We start from the raw sequence: 21,126 nt of genomic DNA, 5'->3' as shown, positions 1-21,126 counted from the left end.
GACTGGTGTTTCACGCTTGTGGGGGTCGTAGAGCAAAACGGAGAACACCATCGTGTTCGTGAGAGTTTAAAACATAATCGTTTGTAGGCCAAACGCTACCAACAATTTTGTGAAAAGACCGATTTCCGGGATATCTCATGGTCTGACAAACACCACTCCATCTGTCACCTTTCACCGCAGATGAGTAAGCGCGACATCGGCGGATGTGGTGGATTGAGACGGGTCCAATGCAGAAAAACATATCTAGCTTAAAACGGACCGATTTTTGATTTTATATGCTAATTTGATTTCCACAGTGGCGCAGACATTTACTCTAGACGGTTCAAATCGGGCCAGTGCTGTCTGAGATATCACGTACGAACAAACTAATGTATGAAAGCACTAACGGACGGAGACAGATCCACAGTCCCCTTCCTGATTTCATCGTGGGGGACAACAAGTAGACCACACAGACAGTCATGATATGGGGAATAGGAGACATAGGCCTAACTTATGAATGCATACTGATTAATAGCCTAGTTTTACACCATTACATACTATTGTCACAATGTGTCTAATAGGGTTGTCAAGATAGCAGAATTTTGACTTCGATACCAAGTTTAGTATCATGACATTGTTTCCGCTGCAGTCATTTTACTGTGGCACCAACATAATACGGAATATGAAAAAAATACTTTTCCTCTGCAAACAAAACAATTAATGAATAGAAAAATCAGACACAATAATATTATATTTTATCCATTTACCTAGGTGTGTGTTCTATGAGTGCCGTGTGCCATAGGGAGGGACAAGCAGTCAATCCACAACAATACTTGCAATTGCGAAAAGAGACGTTTTAATGGCCTTTGTTGAATAGAGGGGGATCCCAGCTTTCCATTCAACTTTATTTAGGATCATGCCTCAGGACTACCTGGCCTGATGACTCCTGGCTGTCCACAGTCCATCTGCTCCAGTTTCAAATGTTCTGCCTATGGAACCCTGACCTGTTCACCGGATGTGCTACCTTGTCCCGGACCTGCCGTTTTAAAATCTCTCTCTACTGCACCTGCTGTCTTGACCTCTGAATGATCGGCTTTGAAAAGCCAACAGATTTACTCCTGGTACTGACCTGTTGCACCCTCTACAACCAATGTGACTATTATTTGACCCTGCTGGTCATCTATGAACGTTTGAACATCTTGAAGAACAATCTGGCCTCAATGGCCATGTACTCTTATAATCTCCACCCGGCACAGCCAGAAGATGACTGGCCACCCTTCAGAGCTTGGTTCCTCTAGGTTTCTTCCTAGGTTCCTGCCTTTCTAGGGAGTTTTTCCTTGCCACTGTGCTTCTACCTCTGCTTTGCTTGCTGTTTGAGATTTTAGTCTGGGTCTCTGTTTAGCATTTTGTGACATCTGCTGATGTAAAAAGGGACTTACAAATACATTTCATTGATTGATAGACAGACAAATAGTGAGTAGACAGACATTTTCTGGTTGAGCAAAAGTTGTGGCAACCAGGGAAAGTGTTATAGGAAAAAATAAGGACATGAAGTGGTTTCTGTGAGAAGTACAGGCAGGGGGCGTGTTACCCCAAGTCACCCTAACAGGTTGGCCTACATTCTATTCACTGTGTTGATGCAAAACATTTTTAGACATAAAATTCATCAATAGGATGCTAACTAGTTAGAATATCCCATTTAGGACCTGGCTAATCATTAGCCCAATAGGCAACCCCACGCTTCACCCTACTTATTTATAGTTTATTTATACTGTATCAGTTGGGCTACAGGTGATAATGCTTAATAGCATACCTCAATATTGATCGTGCATAGGCTATATGCTTGGTCAAATTTGCAAAAATCATTTTACCAATATGTTAATGAGCTTATTTCTGGAAGTGGAAACTATATTTTAGATGGTGTCAGCATAATTTAATTTTAATTCATTTAGGAGTAGAATATCGTTTTAAAAAGTCACTTGAGCTTCTCAGTCCTTCTACATAAAAATATTGGGGGGAGGGACCCCCAATTCAACAGTTTATGGTGGAAATCAGCTTTGAAATCAGCATATTTTCAATTGACGTTAGCTTCAGCTGTAAGCTACCAAGACAAGTTAGCTTACAAAGCTACCAGTATCTTCTCGCATTATAAAGTGTTCTAGCCTCTATGGACGTTGTTTTGCAAACTGTAATTAACAGTTTCAGCATTTCTACATGCAGTGTCACATTATTCAAGTGTGTTAACTTCTGTGCAGCATGAATTTGGTGCTAACATGATGCAGTCCAGATCCCAGTACAGGCTAACAATTAGTAAGTGGAGCAGGCACAGCGCGTGTCTCGCACTATAAGGGGGACATTGGCTGTGCAGATAGAGTTGATCCGAGAAACACATTTGACACAAGTACCAAAAACATTTCAGTACCGAAAAGTTTTTCATGTTCTAGTACTGAACATTTTCAGTATCCCGTGCAACACTAGTGTCTACATTATAGAATAACAGATGCAGGAGTCATTTTCCAAAATGTCTGCTCGAAACATCTTAAGGCTTTTCAACTTTAGAATCTTGATACACTACCATGCTTCACATGCAATTCTTAACCACTACTTGTAGACCCAACTAGTATCTACTACTATAGTTAGTGTCCTCTACTGCATTTCAGCACCAGAATTAGCACTTGTGTGGCATGTTGACCCAAAGCATACAAGTGTAGGCAGAGGGTCCACTGAAGTGGAAAAAGCAAGGGAGAGAAAAAGTTCTTACCCCCCCATGGTAGGCACCTCCAGGGCAGTTTGGGGAAGCTCACATTTTGGCTGCCCATGCTGCTCCGTGGACAGGTACAACCCCTCAGCGTCGATACTATCCATCCAGTGCCTTTCACAACCACTACAGAAACACACCAAACAGCACAGGACAAACATGACACCCATGTAGTCACAAGAAAAACACAAACAGTGGATGGAAAGGACTTACAGTGGCTGAGACAAAGACATCCAGAGTTTGGCCAAGGAAAAAGTGTAACATGCACATGGAAGATATGAGAGAAATCAAAATGTACATGACAAAATTGGACAGACAATAATGATATTATAACAAATAAATTACAAACACTGCATGTAGGCTAGACTGTACATTGTCGTTCTTTCTGGATGCAAACAAGGGCAGGGAACCTAGAGAACGTTACATGGAGTGCACAGCTACTAGAGCAGAGTGATTTGCCTTATTGCGTTGAGGATATGAAATGAGTGGACCTAAAAATACTGCCAGCTCCTTGGCCTACATATAAAAAATGTATTGGTAGTCTGAGTTGCTTTGTGCTTCTCTGAATTACTTGCACAACTCACTTATGGGATGTGAGAAGCTAGGTCAATGTGTTATCTAAGAACAAGGCATCTGGTTAGATTACAACTACCCTGGGGTGTAAAGGTGAAAAACTGCTTTCTGACACGAAGTACACCGACATTTACGCTTATACAATGGGCTAGCTGTGTTGTTGAAAGGCCCCAAGATTCAGGACTGTTTACATGCCAGATGTTCATAGCTACTCCATCATGCCAAAGAGTGTTTAAAGACATGTGTAACAGTATTGCTTCCGTCCCTCTCCTCGCCACAGTCACCCTCGAAGCATTGTTACCTATCGCGCCGCAGGCCTTGCAGAGCAAGGGAAACAACTACTTCAAGGTCTCAGAGCAAGTGACTTCACCGATTGAAATGCTATTAGCGCGCACCCCGCTAACTAGCTAGCCATTTCACACTGGTTACACATGCTCCAGTAATTTTTTAAACCTCCCGCTTCGGGCTGGATGTGTCAATGTGTTTATACATGTATACACTATGAGCAGAATTACTGTCATACCTCAATTAGCCACGAAATCCCTAGTTTGAAAGCAACTGTTTTCTGGAAGCTGTGTAATACCATTTTCTCTACATTTCCTCCCACGTGTGCCAGCCCCCCAGCAATTAGAGTTCCGGCCAATGAGCTTCAACCCCTTGCCATTTGAGTGACAGCTAGCAAGATGCACACACAGTAGAGCGAGAGAGAGCAATGACGTGGTGCACAGTCAGTCGGGGACCATTTTGGGAACCGTTTTTGGCTTGTGGGTGCTACTTTCAGAACTACTGGCTAAAAAGTATACAAAAGAACCAGAGATTGCCTCCCAAATTGCGCAGCAGTCTAAGGCAGTGCATTGCAGTGCTTGAGGCGTCACTACAGACCCGGGTTCGATCCCAGGCTGTGTCACAGCCGGCCGTGACCGGGAGACCCATGAGGTGGCGCACAATTGGCCCAGCTTTGTCTGGGTTAGGGCAGGGTTTGGCCGCCCGAGATTTCCTTGTCCCATCGCGCTCTAGTGACTCGTGGCGGGTCAGGCATCTGCAAGCTGACTGCGGTCACCAGCTGGACAGTGTTTCATCTGACACATTGGTGCGGCTGGCTTCCGGGTTAAGCGAGCAGTGTGTCAAGAAGCACTGCGGACTGGTAGGGTATTTTTCGGAGGATGCATGGCTCTCGAACTTCACCTCTCGAGTCTGTAGGGTAGTTGCAGCGATGGAACAAAACTAACTACCAATTGGATATCACGAAATTGGGGAGAAAAATGGGTAAAAGTACAACAAAAAAACAAAAAAAGTACAGGATATACCTTTAAAGGTTAGGATTACTTTTCATAAATAAATAAATGAATACTAGGATAGTCTTTTTTTATAAACACCAATAGGAGAGAAAATGAGTCCTTGATACTACTCAACTACACATTGTGCAGATCTTCCATGACTCAAGTGAAAATTACATTTGATAAAAAGGGAAACAATCATAGGCCTCTAATCTCAGACAAGCATGTGTTCACTTTGCTGTCAACTGTGGTACCCCAGCAACAGACATAATTGGCGAGAAATGCATTATCCTTTCACATGGCCAATTAATTTTCTGAACCAAGCAATTCACCAATCCTGGGCTAGGGTAGATTTGTTCACTGAGTACTATTAATTCTTGATCTGTTCTCAGTACAGCCATGCAATGAGTCCTATCTAACTGTAAAATCTCTTCCGTCTGGCTTGATTGGTGTTAGTGGACAACGCACCCAAAGGGTTTACAGCAGGGGTCATCAACTAGATTCAGCCACGGGCTGGGGGGAGGGGGAGGCGGAAAATAATGATTAATAATTTGTACTCTGCAAATTGATGCAAGAAGCCCGAACAGATATTGCATAAGACAAAAACAATCATTTCAAACCTTGATTACATTCGTACACAATCATGTCTCTGAGTGGAAATACTTGGGAATAGATTTCCTAAATTAAAATAATTTTGAGGTGAATTCCTAGTGAGTTTAGTCTCATTTCCAAAACCTAAAATACATTTTTTAAATGTGGTCCGCGGGCCCTCAGTTGATGATCCCTGGTTAACAGGTACACGTTAGCAAGCCTGGAATTTGTCCAGTAGTGCTGAGCGAATAGTGTTTATTATTTTTATTAAAATTGGATCGTTTTGGTTTCGCACATTTTTTTTGGGGGACATTAAATGCACCAAAACAATTAAGAAAAAGATCCATGATGGTAGTGACTGCCCATTATTGCTTATCACTTATTTACCATCATTTATTCACATTACTTTAATAAAATATTTCAGTTGTGTATATATTATACTGAACAAAAACATAAAAACACAACATGCAAGAATTTCTATGATTTTACTGAGGTACAGCTCATAAGGAAATCAGTCAATTGAAATTAATCTATGAATTTCACATGACTGGGCAGGGGCGCAGCCATGGGTGGGCCTGGGAGGACAAAAGCCCACCCACTTGGGAGACTTGCCCAACCACTGGAGAGCAAGGCGCAGCCAAACATAATGAGTTTCTGTCCACAAAAGGGCTTTATTACAGACAGATATACTCCGTTTCATCAGCTGTCTGGGTGGCTGGTCTCAGACGATCCCGCAGGTGAAGAAGCGGGGTGTGTAGGTCTTGGGCTGGCGTGGTTACACGTGGTCTACGGTTGTGAGGTCGGTTGGACCTACTGCCAAATTCTCTAAAACGACGTTGGAAGTGGCTTATGGTAGAGAAATTAACATTACATTCTCTGGCAACAGCTCTGGTGGACATTCCTGCAGTCAGCATGCCAACTGCACACTCCCTCAAAACTTGATACATCTGTAGCATTGTGTTGTGACAAAACTGCACATTTTACAGTGGCCTTTTATTGTCCCCAGTACAAGGTGCACCTGTGTAATGATCATGATGTGTAATCAGCTTCTTGACATGCCAAGATAATCCATCCACCTGACAGGAGTGGCAAAGGAGAAATGCTCACTAACAAGGCAGTAAACAAACTTGTGCACAAATTGAGAAAAATAAGCTTTTTATGCATATGGAACATTTGTGATCTTTAATTTCAGCTCAATAAACATGGGACCAACACTTTACATGTTGTGTTAATATTTTTGTTCAGCATACATGTTTATTTGATGTCTTTATTATGTCATTCCAAGTCATCTTCTCTATTGAGCTAAGGCTTACGCTGTCTGACAAAATCACTATTTTAGTAGTTCTAAAAATTAAAGTCATAATTTAATGACTGCTGAATAACAACTATCAATGACTTAGATCGGTACCCCCTGTATAAAGCCTCGTTATTGTCATTTTATTGTATGTCTTATTTATTTTTTACTTTAGTTTATTTAGTAAATATTGTCTTAACCAACAATGCAGTTAAGAAAAATAAGAGTTAAGGGCTTGAAAGTAAGCATTTCACAGTAAGGTCTGCACCTGTATTCGGTGCATGTGACAAATAACATTTGATTTTGTATTTTCAGGTAGAGATACCTCACGAAGCAACTGCCCTCTAGACTGAGTTCTTCCCTTTGTCTCCATGCCCACACAGACTAGACAATTATACATGGAAAGGATTATGGTCATTGTAGTTAATTATAAAAAGTATTCTGCGCTAAACTATGTAGAATATTGGCCTGTTGGAAACTACCACCCAACTGCATTGCACAGGTCGGGCTTGATCTCTAGAGAAACTGAGCATTGAGCTCAGAAAAAACAAACTAAAATTGGAATTCAAATAACGGACCTGACCTCAGTCAATTAGTTGTTTAAAAAGTGGGGAAAAAACATTTCAGATGTATTTATTTTCGCACTATTGTCCAGATAAGACCGTTTAGAATCCGGATAGATATTTTCATGAGGTAAAATAGTTTTGATCTGTACACAAGATTCATTTGTTGATGGTTTCACACTAGTGATCAACTTTTTGGACATACCCACCAGACACTAAAATGGGAAAGGCCAGTCATGGCTAGAGGCAGTTCAGAGAGAAACGCACCTAGTTCTGTTAAAACCTCATTTGTCTTGCAGCTCTCCATCTGCTAAATACTTCCATTAAAGAAGAAATTAAAAAAGCTGATAAATATTACCAGTGGCAGACCACTCCCTACTTGGCTGCAATCAAACGGAAACGGTTATTACGGAGGGTAATATATGTGTCTGAGAACAGCTCTGCCGTCCAAAAAAGGAATCTTCGGCTATGCTGGGAGCAGTACAGAAACAATAAGCACACCAATGATCGACAGGGGTGGTGATAGTAGGGGATGGGAAAATTCAAATGAGCAAACAAGGAACCTGGAAGTTGCCATGAATAGACATTACCTTTAAAAAAAAGTTGCTAAGGAGTCTTGCAGGGTTACAACAAACACGCATTCTTGGGACAAGAAACACCTCTGACAAGTTCGCCATTGCCATGAATAACCAAAATGAAATAGCGTCACAATAATGCATTGAAAGCTCATTACAAGGTGTGAAACCCCTCAATGAGTACGGTTAATATGATTATTGTGGATAATCACATGAATATAATAAAAGTTCATTTAAAAATGTTTAAATACTTTGCAAGACAATTTCGCAAATAATCCTGTTTACACAGACACATCTGAACTCAGGCTACCTGATGGGACTAAAATAAATGCATAAAATGGGCAACAACAAAAAGTTCTACCACAGGGACCATGTTCTATTTGATTCTAAGTTCGGACAAAGTTTGCATGCGAAAGATGTATACTTTGTTTTTCTAAAATCACTTCACTAGCGTATAAGAGGTTTGCGCTACCGGTTTTTGCCCCTGCGCAGATCAAATATGCCGATTTAAGCTACTTACGTGTTCGAACAATTCAAACACATTGTTTTCTGAACAAGTGTATGCTTACTTCGATTTTGATCTTACGTTGATTAAGACTAGCAAAGTGTTTACGTCTCCCAAATGGATGGAAAGGTGGATGAAGGTGGCAACTGATAACTGACTAAATTGTGTGCACTCAACACTTACTGTAAGTTGCTCTGGGTAAGAGCATCTGCTAAATGACTAAAATGCAAATGTAATGCAATCATAACCATTATCTAAATAGAGGTGGTAACAGTGAGGTATGGCATTCCATTTAAGGCTATGCCAGAGAACAAAAAATCTTGGTTGACTGAAAGTCACCTGTTCTTTCGACCAATCGATTGGTAAAAATTTTAAACATGTATTTTTCCATATACAGTGCCTCCCGAAAGTATTCAAACCGCCTGACTTTTTCCTTATTCTAAAATTGATTCAATTGTTTTTTTACCCCTCAATTTACACACAATACTCCATAAATGAAAAAGCAAAAACAGGTTTACAAATGTTTTTACCAATTTATTAAAACAAATATTTTTTTTTAAATTACATTTACATAAGTATTCAGACCCTTTACTCAGTGCTTTCTTGAAGCACCTTTGGCAGCTATTACAGCCTTGAGTCTTCTTCGGTATGACACTTCAAGCTTGGCACATCTGTATTTGGGGAGTTACTCCCATTCTTCTCTGCAGAGCCTCTCAAGCGCTGTCAATTGGATGGGGAGTGTCGCTGCACAGGTATTTTCAGGTCTCTATAGAGATGTCCAACCGGGTTCAAGTCCAGGCTCTGGCTGGGCCACTCAAGGACATTGAGACTTGTCCCAAAGCCACTCCTGCGATGTCTTGGCTGTGTGCTTAGGGTCGTGAAATTTCGCCCCAGTCCGAGGTCCTGAGCACTCTGGAGCAGGTTTTCATCAAGGATCTCTCTGTACTTTGCTCCGTTCATCTTTGCCTTGATCCTGACTAGTCTCCCAGAACCTGCAGCTGAAAAACATCTCCACAGCATGATGCTGGCATCACCATGCTTCACCGTAGGGATGGTGCCAGGTTTCCTCCAGATGTGACACTTCGCATTAAATCTTGGTTTTATCAGACCAGAGAATCATGGTCAACCCCCCCACCAGCTCCCTTCTCATTGGGGGAGAAGGGAGCTGGTGGGGGGGTTGACAGCTCACACCATGTTGTAAATACATTCAGCCATCTCCCTCTCCAAATTCACACAGTAATGTGCCTTTGTTAAATAGACATTTTCCCGCCAAAACTAACACATTCTAAAGCGGATACTGGAAAAATATTTCTAACATAGAACGTGGGGAATGGTCAGAGGCGACCCAAAGACCACTAATGTTGATTGGTTGTTATTTTGTGATGTCATTAAAAATGTTAAAGGAAATACTGTAACTTGAAAAGTATACACACGATGTGTGAGGTGTCCATCCGATGAGTTGTGCATGAAATATGAAAAATGTGTGATTTTGTTAAGAGGGATGTGATCTTAGAAACTATAAGAGGAAATTGTTCCCATTACTTTGTACAAGTAAGAGGTCACCGCCCCCTTGAATGAGGTCAGAGAGCATGTCAGCCTCACAAACCACTCCTTTTGAACGAACTGTATAAAACGATGGGTTAAGAATTAACATATGAGACGTTGAGCTGCAGCTCACTTCCAAAGTGGTTCGAACTCTGAAATCTCAACGAGGTAGAGACAATAACATCACCTCCCGGACAATCCCTGGTACGGCTGATTAGCGGTCCTAAGTAAAGTATCTAGAAAAGTGAACTTAACTTTTGGGGTAGGGGGCAGTATTTTCACATCCGGATGAAAAGCGTGCCCAGAGTAAACTGCCTGCTACTCAGGCCCAGATGCTAGGATATGCATATTATTAGATTTAGGTAGAAACACTCTGAAGTTTCTAAAACTGTTTGAATGATGTCTGTGAGTATAACAGAACTCATATGGCAGGCAAACCTGAGAAACAATTCAACCAGGAAGTAGGAAATCTGAGGTTTTTAGTTTTTCAAACTCTTTGCTTATCCAATATACAGTGGAAATGGGGTCATGTTGCACTTCCTAGGGCTTCCACTAGATGTCAACAGTCTTTAGAACCTTGTTTGATGCTTCTACTGTGAAGTGGGGCCGAATGAGAGGGGATTGAGTAAGGTCTGCCATGAGCTGAACATGCGCTGACCATGCGCGTTCACATGAGAGCGAGCTCTGTTCCATCGCATTTCTGAAGACAAAGGAATTCTCCGGTTGGAACATTATTGAAGATTTATGTTAAAAACATCCTAAAGATTGATTCTATACTTAGTTTGACATGTTTCTACGGACTGTAATATGACTTTGTCTGAACTTTTGCCTGGACCTGCCCGCGCGTCGTGAGTTTAGATTGTGTACTGAACACGCGAACAACAAGGAGGAATTTGGACATAAATGATGGACATTATCGAACAAAACAAACATTTATTGTGGAACTGGGATTCCTGGGAGTGCATTCTGATGAAGATCAAAGGTAAGTGAATATTTATAATGCTATTTCTGACTTCTGTTGACTCCAACATGGCGGATATGACTTTGGGTTGATTTGTCGTCTGAGCGCCGTACTCAGATTATTGCATGGTTTGCTTTTTCCGTAAAGTTTTTTTGAAATCTGACACAGCGGTTGCATTAAGGAAAAGTGGATCTAAAATTCCATGTATAACACTTGTATTTTCATCAACATTTATGATGACTATTTCTGTAAATGGATGTTGCTCTCTGCAAAATCACCGGATGTTTTGGAACTACTGAACATAACACGCCAATGTAAACTCAGATTTTTGGATATAAATATCAACTTTACCGAACAAAACATACATGTATTGTGTAACATGAAGTCCTGAGTGTCATCTGATGAAAATCAAAGGTTAGTGATTCATTTTATCTATATTTCTGCTTTTTGTGACTCCTCTCTTTGGCTGGAAAAATGGCTGTGTTTTTCTGTGACTTGGCTCTGACCTAACATAATCGTTTGGTTTGCTTTCGTCGTAAAGCCTTTTTGAAATCGGACACTGTGGCTGGATTTATAACAAGTGTATCTTTAAAATGGTGTAAAATACATGTTTGAGGAATTTAAATTATGGGATTTCTGTTGTTTTGAATTTGGCACCCTGCAGTTTCACTGGCTGTTGACAAGGTGAGACGCTACCGTCCCACATACCCTAGAGAGGTTAAGCGGGACCATTCCACTACTCTTCTTAAATCACCGTAGCATGCTACTTTCATCACCCCAATGGGAACCATCGACAGGCTGACTAGCTTCAGTAGCAAATGGAAGAGAAATCAACTCTGTAGTTCTGTTCTACGTGACAAGTCACAGGATACCGGATGATAGCAGAGATTAACAGTAGAAGACGGATGGGGACCCCTTTTGGACAATCAGAGCCTTACAAGCGTTCTGCAAAAAAATACCCAACAACCTTTCCCAACAAGGCCTGGGACCGACAGAAATACACCAAGAACCAAGACACTTACACATAAATACATTCATGATTTCTTACTCCAAACGAGCGGCGGTTCATGTGCAAAGTATATGATTACAGCGAGAGTAATTTCTAAATGTACCAAAGTATTGTGTCTCCGTCCCTCTCTCTCGCCCGTCATGTCTTTTGTAAGAAGCCACCATATCGTGTTGTTTCTAACGTATTAAGTGTGTATGTGTATCCTGTGTTTCCATTTACTTAGCTAGTAAATAAATATTTTAACCAATTTGTGTAGTACTGAATCATAAGTAAGGCTGGGGTTTTTGCAGATTCAGGAGGTTACGACTGCTCACAATGATGATATGATACGAGGTTATGATTAATAAGTTGACAGTTTATAGATGTGATAGGTTAAGATCTTTAGAGTTGGTAACTCCTTAAAAGAACCGCTCTCGTGGAGCCCCAATTCCTAATGAGTTCATTGTTACATGATTCATAAAAAATAATAAATAAATACTTTATTTATTTATTTAAAAATCCTAATAAAATAAAAATCAGGTAACAATTAAACATAGTTGATTAGATAAATAACAGTCATCAGTTTAATGTAAGTAAAGTCACGACAATACTCTGAGTTGTCCTTATGTTAGGCCCTGATCTGGCTATGCAATATGGCTGTGGGCTACACTAGTTCATTTAGCAGACAAGATTTGCTTAGTATAAAATAATGCCATAGAGTTCTATGAAGAATAAAATTGAACATAGCTGAATAAAATAGAAAGGCTATTTTCTCCAAACGATTTGAGGAAGTGCGCATATGCGGCTATTCTATGTTGAGCAGTTAAAGAAACAGATACTCCTATATGTTTGTTTAATTTAGAGTTATTTATATAACTTTAGTTGTGATACAAATGTTGGGCTATATGTTTAGATGTTTTATACATTCTAAGGCTGCATACTGTGACTACTGATGATTTGAAAAAAGTTGCATGAAAGGCATGAGCTCTGCTTTGTTTTTTGCTTATGCTGTACACACTTCAGTCTCATTCACAATTTGACAAGTACAAAAAAAAATCCATTCCTTTTGTGGCCAGTGGCTGTTGTGCCTTTGGGTTGAATATAAAAATTATAATTCCCTTCTCCCGGCTGCAAGCCGAAGCACCTCTCACTCACATGGCTCTCTGTCATGTGATTGGGTCTTTCGCACAGGCTACAAGTGAAGACCGAAAAATCGGGAATGAAACTGCACGTGTCCTTATCCAATTCCGATGTACATATTGAAGATATTGGAAGAATTGTCCACATTTACTTTGTCAGCCAACAAGATGAGTAGGCTTAACGAACAGCAAAAGCACTAGTCTTGGTCAATCTACTATCGTCCATAGTACAAAAGTTGATATATTCTATGCGAGAAATACATATTCCAAACATAGTCTGGGACAGTTGTGGGATGCGATAGAGCCCAATAATACAGCCACTAGCATCAAAAAATGTTTTAAGCAATGAGCCTGACAACAGATGAGAACGTTTAGCTTAAAATGTTGATAAACTACTAGGCCATTTCTTCACATTATAAGCGCAGCAATGCGTACATGGCAGTAGACTATAGGCGTGAATCTTCCATAACAGGAAAACACCACTCAAAAGTGATCACAAATGCAATTCTTCATGTAATGATTTTATTATAAAAAGGTGCATTTTTATGGTGAAAATTATCTTACACAAACATGTGTATAGTATGCAAGTTAGGCTCTACACCAGTTGTAAAGCGGATTAATGCGTTTCATTTTAAGTAGTTATTTGGCCACTTTAGTTGTGATACAAACCTTATCAAAATATATAGGCCTATGGGCTAAGCTACATGAGATGTACGACTACGATTGGAAAAAGTCACCCAAAAAAGCATGCGCTGGTTCTTGCCTTAAGCTGGGAATCATTCACAAGTGATATGCAAATATTAGAGATGCACAATATAAAAATCGGTCAACATATCGGAATCGGACCATATTAGCTAAAAATGCCAACATCGTATCGGCCCAATGTCTAGCTGATGTAAAAAAAACAAAAAAACAATGTCAAACCTACCGTGCATACATATATAGGTACATGACGTAATAACGCCACGTAAAATGTTGAGCTACACGTGCAACACAGCATTCCTAACCTAGCCCTCACAATGTCTGCTGTGTGGATCAACCAGTCAACAAGTTGAGTAGTCATTTGAAAAAGAACATTTCAGCAACACAACTCAAAGGCAAAATCCATTAAAGCCAAGATAATGGAATTCATTGCCCTTGACAATCAACCGCTCTCTGTTGTGGGTGATGTTGGCTTTCGCCGACTGGTCGAGTACCGGTACACACTACCAAGTGCGCCATTCCTCAGATGTTGCCCTACCGGAGTTACACAGTAATAGCATCACTGCTATTAGCTTCACGACATACATACTATGTAACGCCGTTTGGGTCTTTGCGTGTCAAAAAAGATACAATAGCACTGTCAAATATGTACAAAAAAAGTCTGCAAACTAGCAAACACCAGCCACGAACGATGTGTCTACAATACCACGTAGGTAATAAGGCATAATTTATTTCGACCGCAACTTCTGGGATAGCTAGCTTTAGCTTGGTACCTAGCTAGCACCAACACAACCAGCCTGAAAACAATGACCAGTAGAAACTGCAGCCATGTTCATTATTCGTAGCAACGATACAGGAATCCTTGTGAGTAAGTATTAGCTAGGTTGCCACTTGTTGTTCCCCTATTGAAATTGAACTTTAGATCATGAAAATAAATAGCTAGCCAGCTACTTAACCCGGTTGCCCAAAGCTAACGTTATAAGCAGCCAGCTGGCTAGTGAGGCTCGACCGGACCAGGTTATGTGTTGTGAAGCTAGCCACAATAAGGATTAGGCACAATAGTGGAATTTTCGGTTTGCCTACAGATGTTGTGTTATTTGACGTGTATCTTTTTTGACACGAAAAGACCCAAATGGGGTTCCATAGAAATCCTGGTTGAGAATGGAAACGACTGAACAAATGGACAACAAAACAGCACAGCAAGTAAGTGAAAGAAATAGGTTTTGATTATGTTTTACTGGTAATGGGGACATACGTAAATGCTAACAAAATATATTTTTGTCAGTGTGGTGTGTGTGTAACCTTTATTTAACTAGGCAAGTCAGTTAAGAACCAATTCTTATTTACAATGACGGCCTAGGAACAGTGGGTTAACGACAGATTTTTACCCTGTCAGCTCGGGGATTCAATCTAGCAACCTTTCGGTTACTGGCCCAATGCTCTAACCACTAGGCTACCTGCAGCACCTGTCACATTATTATAAAGTATACGGTAGTCCAGTCACGTGGTGTTTGTTCACAAGCACACAACGATAAGAGACTGCTGGTTATTTGTTTAGTGCGTGCAGCAAACTGTGTAGCATTTGAGTAACTTGAATACGTTAGGTCAGCATTTTAGCATTCTCTATAGGATTTTACATGTACTTGTTAGCATTGCTAACCTTCGGATAACAGAGTATTAGGTTTTGAAAACAGCGCCCCCTTGTGTCCAGTGCTGGTATTACAGAATATCCCAGTATGGCACAATAAAAGGTCGGTATGAAGGTATGACAATCTGGAAACCGCCCAAGCCATAGATTTAAGTAGATTTAACTCAACATTCAAAGGCTTCTTGGTAAGCAACTACAGTGTAGATTTGGCCTTTTTATTCTGTCCAGGTTTCCTTCTTTTCCCTTTGTCAATTAGGTTAGTATTGTGGAGTAACTACAATGTTGTTGATCCATGCTCAGTACTCCAATCACAGCCATTGAACTCTAATTGTTTTAAAAATCACCTTTGGCCTCTTGGTAAAATCCCTGAGAGGTTTCCTTCCTCTCCGACAACTGAGTTAGGAATGACACCTGTATCTTTGTAGTGACTGGGTGTATTGATACACCATCCAAAGTGCAATTAATAACTTCACCATGCTCTAAGGGATATTCAATGTCGGCTTTTATTTTTTATTTTTTTTAGACCATCGACCAATAGGTGCCCTTCATTGCGAGGCATTGGAAAACCTCCCTGGTTTTGTGGGGTGAATCCGTGTTTGAAATTGACTGAGGGACCTTGCAGATAATTGTATGTATGGGGGTACAGTGCTAAGGTAGTCATTCAAAAATCATGTTAAACACTATTATTGCACACAGAGTCCATGCAACTTATTACTTGCATTGTTAAGCACATTTTTACTCCTGAACTTATTTAGGCTTGGCATAGCAAAGGGGTTGCATACTTATTGAATCAAGACATTTCAGTTTTAATTCATTTTTAAAAATTTCAAAAAACAATCCCACTTTGAAATGATGGGGTATTGTGTGTAGGCCAGTGACACAATGTCTCTATTTAATCCATTTTAAATTCAGGCTGTAACAACAAAATATGGAAAAGTCAAGGGGTGTGAATACTTTCTTTATGCACTGTATTGTCTCTGAGACTGGTCAGTGGGAAACAAAATATTAAGTATTTTCTTGTATTTTTTCATTCCTTTTGACATAAAACGAGGGGGTGTGTCACACCTATGTGAAAATTCAGCCAAGAGCAGTCATCTACCCTCACTCAGCCGTTGATTTACTCCATAACACCTTTGTGTCTCTCTTTCAAAATGGCATCTAAAACATGTTGACAAATCATGATGCAAAAGGAAATACAGGACTCGGAGGCTAAATCTAAGGCCTCATACACAACCATTTCTTGCAATGACACCGTAGGCTATTGTTATAGTTCATAACATTATCATCATTACCATTACAAATGTGGACACCACAGTTACAGGAACAAAGGGTTTATAAAAATAAGCACAAGTGTGTAAAATCCATATTAGTGTGACATATGGAAACTGTCCAACGTCATATATGTTGCTGGCAAATTGCCTCAACAACAAAGGCACAACAACACCTCTGCAACTTGTCACCACAAGATCTCATGGCAAAAAAAATGTTTTTCTACTGATTAAATCAACAATCAGTCCAACTGTTTTAAAACGTAAGTGATAGTGCTAACTGTAAGTGATAGTGCTAAAATAAAAAAGTGCATTCAAGTACTTGTCCTGCGGCCAATTATTTTTTGTGGTTTGCATCCCAGCCTTATGGTGCAACATAACGCAGGTACGTTAACAATAAGGCTGGGATACAAACTACCCCCAAAAATTGGCCGCAGAACACACACTTGAACGCACTTTTTACTTTTACTTTACTTGCTTTGTCTTTTTTTGTGGGGGTACGTATGATATTCATATATATTTACACAGTTTATACCACAGGCTGCCACGCTAAAGCAAAACAATTAAAAAGTATGAATATATAGAGAAATCATATTGATAACATGATTTTGCAATAATAAAGTTGGTATGTAAAGAAAGGAAAAACCCCTTCCCACCCAGCAGCACAAGTTGGTTTGCAGTCCCCCCTCCCGTATCTCTATCTACCAACACCCACCACCCCTTAACCCGTTTTGCACATTGTAACTTTCAATCGAACAGTAACTCAATGCCCGTCTACCTGCTTTAAAATAGCAAGCACGGCCACGTGACTCACTATCTGTAGGAGCGAACCATTTTTGTGAACGTTTACCTAATAAACTGGCCACTGAGTGTATATTTTGTTTGTATGTATGTGTTGGGCTTTAGCTGAGATTATTCTTTACAGAGTCAAGTATTTGTCCAGGCCTCAATTGTTCCTTGACTAGCACCATTCATTCTCACCGCCAATAATTCTAATGTTATAACTTCTAACAGTGACTGTATCCACTGGCGATTTGAGAGTGGGCTGTTTGCTATCAAAGAGCCAACATTTTTTTGCGGCAGTGCTGCCTGCCAGCAATAATTGTCTCCGACAGAGATTAAAGGAGCTGTCATTGTTAAGTAACATAGAAGATGCAATGCATTTCATATTTACATTCATGCACTTCCTCCCAAGAAGCTTAACTGCATGGCACTTCTACATCATATGAAGGAATGTGCTTACTGGATTTACGGGACACAGTGAACAGTTGGGAGTTAGGGCCAATTTCGTCATAAGTTTTCCTTGGTGTGAAATACAGTCTGAACAAACTTTAAATGTATACAATTGATGGTTTAGATTTCAGGACGCCAAGGTCATATTTTTCCATATTCTGTTCCAGTTAAAGGGTTGTTCAGATTCACTTAGATCTGTGGACCATACTTTTTTAATGGCTAGCTCAGAATATAATGGTACGGATTCCACATTTGGACCATTGGGGGGATGCAAAGCATTATTGTGAAATAATGGAGTATGGGCATGCCATTTTTATTCCCAGGTACAAGCACTTGAATGCACTCATGACTCAATTATATAAGCACCAAAATTACAATTTGTTTGTCTGAAGTGCCTTGTGAAAGCTGAACAAAGTAAGATCGTATTTTATAGCTTAGCAAAACATTTTGGCAATAGAATGCGTTTTCAAATGATTCCCACCTGACCCAGATTGGGATTTATAAAATAATGTTTTTGGAATGTGTAAACAATATTAATTGTGTGATGGGTGTTCCAAACAAAAAACTACAAGTGTGCATGCTTCAGTTCCTCAATCGTAAAGCTAGGAGAGCTAAAAGCAAAGTGCCTTATAGTCGAAGGCTCTTTCCTTGAGTCATGAAAGTGCATTGAAATTACTTAGGAACAGTTTAGCAAGGTGTGTGGCCACTTGGAGAAACCAGTTAGACCTCTCATTCAAACCCTTAAAATTGTTTATTCTTGTTGCACCTACCCCAACATTTCAATGAATATATTCAGCAACAAATGAAGAATATTCAGAGTATTTTCAGATTTCATTATTGGCAAATGCTGTGAAGTACAGTAAATGTAAAATGCACATACAATCAAAAGTGTAATGTTTGGATTCAGCCTTGTGTCAGGTGAACTGTTGTGTCCTCACCTTTGGTCTGATAATGTCCCCCTAATCTCCAAAGTCCTCATGTATTTGCTTTTTATATTTCTTCTGTTAGAAACATTTCAATTTGGCCATAAGAAGGCTACGATGGGTAATTATGTTTAGAACCGCTTGTGCCTTTTCTGCCCATATGATGAAAATGAATCTCTGGCCATGACTTAAATAGCCTACTTGCCCTGCATCAAGGCATTGAAATAGCCATATTGTTTCAGTGACCCAATAGGCTACTACTACAACTACTACTCTCTGAAAACCATTTTAAGCCAGCTGAGCCCATTACTTAAAATGACTTTGAGGATGTAGTCTGCCTCTAAGCAGTAGATGACAGAGAGAAGATTGTCTGAGAATGACTAGCCTGATGACTTACCCTGGGTTTGCTTGTCACGTAGGTAATGGTTCTTCCCCCTTTATCCTGTTAACAAATAGACATAAAATGACCAAATCTGTGTGACTGACATAACAGCCATTGATTCTCACTTTTGGCATTTTAAGCAATAAGACAGGAGTCAGAGCTGATTATTTGCTTCTGAGATCTAAACCTGCTACATAAATAGTCAAGTTCTCCAGTTTGGAGGACTCCATGGTTCCATGACAACTCAGCTGCATTGAATAACTAACACAGGCCACCTTCAACTTGTCAAGCATACCGCCACCACCCCCATCCAGTGTAGCACATTACCAGTGCTGTAGGTCACATTGCAATGCACCAGACATGGACATGAAGACTACATTATTTGTATGCAATCAATTTCTGTAAATGGCAATACTTCAAACATGACTTATGTTGCATATTGTATGCATAAGGAAAATGTAATGTGAGGTTATGACCACTGGTCTGACCAAACGCCATTTCATAAAATGAGTCATTACTACAAACGAACTTGTAGAGAACCAGTTATCATCCATTAGAAATTATTTAGACACATAACATCTGCAATAGGCAGCTAAATTCTTATGAATGAAAACGATAGATTTGAAAATAGGGAACATTGTATATGGACACAGCGTACTGTAGGCGTGACTCACCGGTGTACTACAGAGAGAATCATCGAAGTCACTTTTATGAAGACACCAGTCAGAAAAATTTGTTTTGTCGTGGTATCTAACAATAATAATTACTATACATTGGCAACTTAAATAGTTGCTCTGAAGAACACAAGCCTCAAACACTGTTTTTGAACTGCCACTGTTGCAACTCACTCGTATGTGGCCTGAGGACAGACGTTCGAGAAAAGTAGACCTCACCCCTCATTTAGCTAGTTAACGAACGTTACTAGCTATTCTAGTAATTCATGTAAGGGTTGTACAAATTTGAAATATTCAACATCAATATCGTCTCGAGTCAACATTTAGAAATTAATTGTGAAACGGTTAACCAGCCTATTTATTTCGCCATTTTTGTTCTAACGTTAGGTGAGCAGAAATAAATATATGTTTTGCTTGTTTATTTCAAGTGCATTGAGCATCGAATCCAATATTTTGCCAGATTTGGTAGCTAACAGTAGCTGTTCTGTGAAACAGCAAGTGCTGTAGTGTGTTAGGCTAACTTAGCTGTTTAGAACCAGGCTCGGTGGTACTAGTAACGTTAGCTTGTTGATAAGCACACTGACAGGCTATTTCAGTCTTCTGTTAGCTAAATGCAAACATTATCAAAATAAGAACCATGAGTGTTTGGAAAGTATTCGTTAGCAGTTTGTATTTATTGTTGGGTAAGAATGGTTCCATTTAGCAAATAGATAGATAGCTTTCTGGAAAGCAGTTTAATGACGCACGTTGTTTGTGACCCTCTTTGCTAAGCCAGCTGACAGATCCATAAACAAGCCAAATGTGCACCGCTATCTAGCATTGGATAACACATTTGATAGCTAGATAAACTAGCTGGCAAATAATTTTACTTCAACCCTACTTACCTGTGTGATGTCTTAACTTTAAATGCGACTACCTATGTGTTTAGCCAACACGGTGTGTTATCAGTATTTGCTAAGTGTATGTTTGGTGGCTTATTATTTCGATTATTTTCTTCACCAGCTCACTTTTAGACTTGTACTTCTATCTTGCAAAATGGCGGTCTTTCCTGCATTTACCATCAAACTCTCGGAAACAGGGGATTGGGGGTGTGACCGTCGATTATGTTTTTTTAGTTGAAGTGAATGTTGGACCAAACAACGTTAGCAAAATATTTGTTGTAAATGTGCGTTATATTTTACAACTTTCCTTGCGTTTTCGAGTCGCCTTTAGACCCATTGTGCCATTTAGAATAACAAGTGTCCCCTGTGTCACAACATGGTACGTTCTAGATTCTTTCTCATGGGAGGATGTTATGTAGTCATCCTGTTATTTTATAGCTCAATGGTCAGTTGCAAAATGATTGTGTTGCTATTCAACTTATGTTGATCAATGTGTTTTGATGTAAGTTGCCCCTTCTCCGGGTGCAAGGGAAAAACAACATGTTGAGCAGCATTTGAAACTAATTCTCAGAAGTAGGTTGTACAACACTGCATCTGAAGCAATTACACAGATGGTCATGTTTCTCAGCTGATAGTTCGCAGGTTTTGACAGCTGGCTGATCCTGCC

General features: G+C 39.9%; 1 protein-coding gene across 36 annotated transcripts in view; it reads right to left on the bottom strand.

Annotated features, from left to right (window-relative positions):
• Positions 1-20,629, bottom strand: part of LOC139563208 (CUGBP Elav-like family member 1) — a 49,152-nt gene extending 28,523 nt beyond the window's left edge. For 33 of the 36 annotated variants that reach the window (XM_071381555.1, XM_071381556.1, XM_071381561.1 and 30 more), the window contains exons 1-3: positions 20,463-20,629; positions 18,920-18,964; positions 2,741-2,863 (exon numbers count right to left, since the gene is read on the bottom strand). In XM_071381555.1, coding sequence (XP_071237656.1) covers positions 2,741-2,844 — 104 coding nt within the window. In that variant the 5' untranslated portion in view covers positions 2,845-2,863; positions 18,920-18,964; positions 20,463-20,629. The remainder of the gene's footprint in view (positions 1-2,740; positions 2,864-18,919; positions 18,965-20,462) is intronic. The other 3 variants (XM_071381581.1, XM_071381584.1, XM_071381585.1) reach the window with 1 other exon arrangement.
• Between the last annotated feature and the right edge of the window lie 497 nt (positions 20,630-21,126).

The sequence above is a fragment of the Salvelinus alpinus genome, chromosome 33 (assembly GCF_045679555.1).
Source record: "Salvelinus alpinus chromosome 33, SLU_Salpinus.1, whole genome shotgun sequence".
Lineage (NCBI taxonomy): Eukaryota > Metazoa > Chordata > Actinopteri > Salmoniformes > Salmonidae > Salvelinus > Salvelinus alpinus.
The sequence above is the reverse complement of the archived record's forward strand: the minus strand, read 5'-3'. Positions and strand labels throughout refer to the sequence as shown.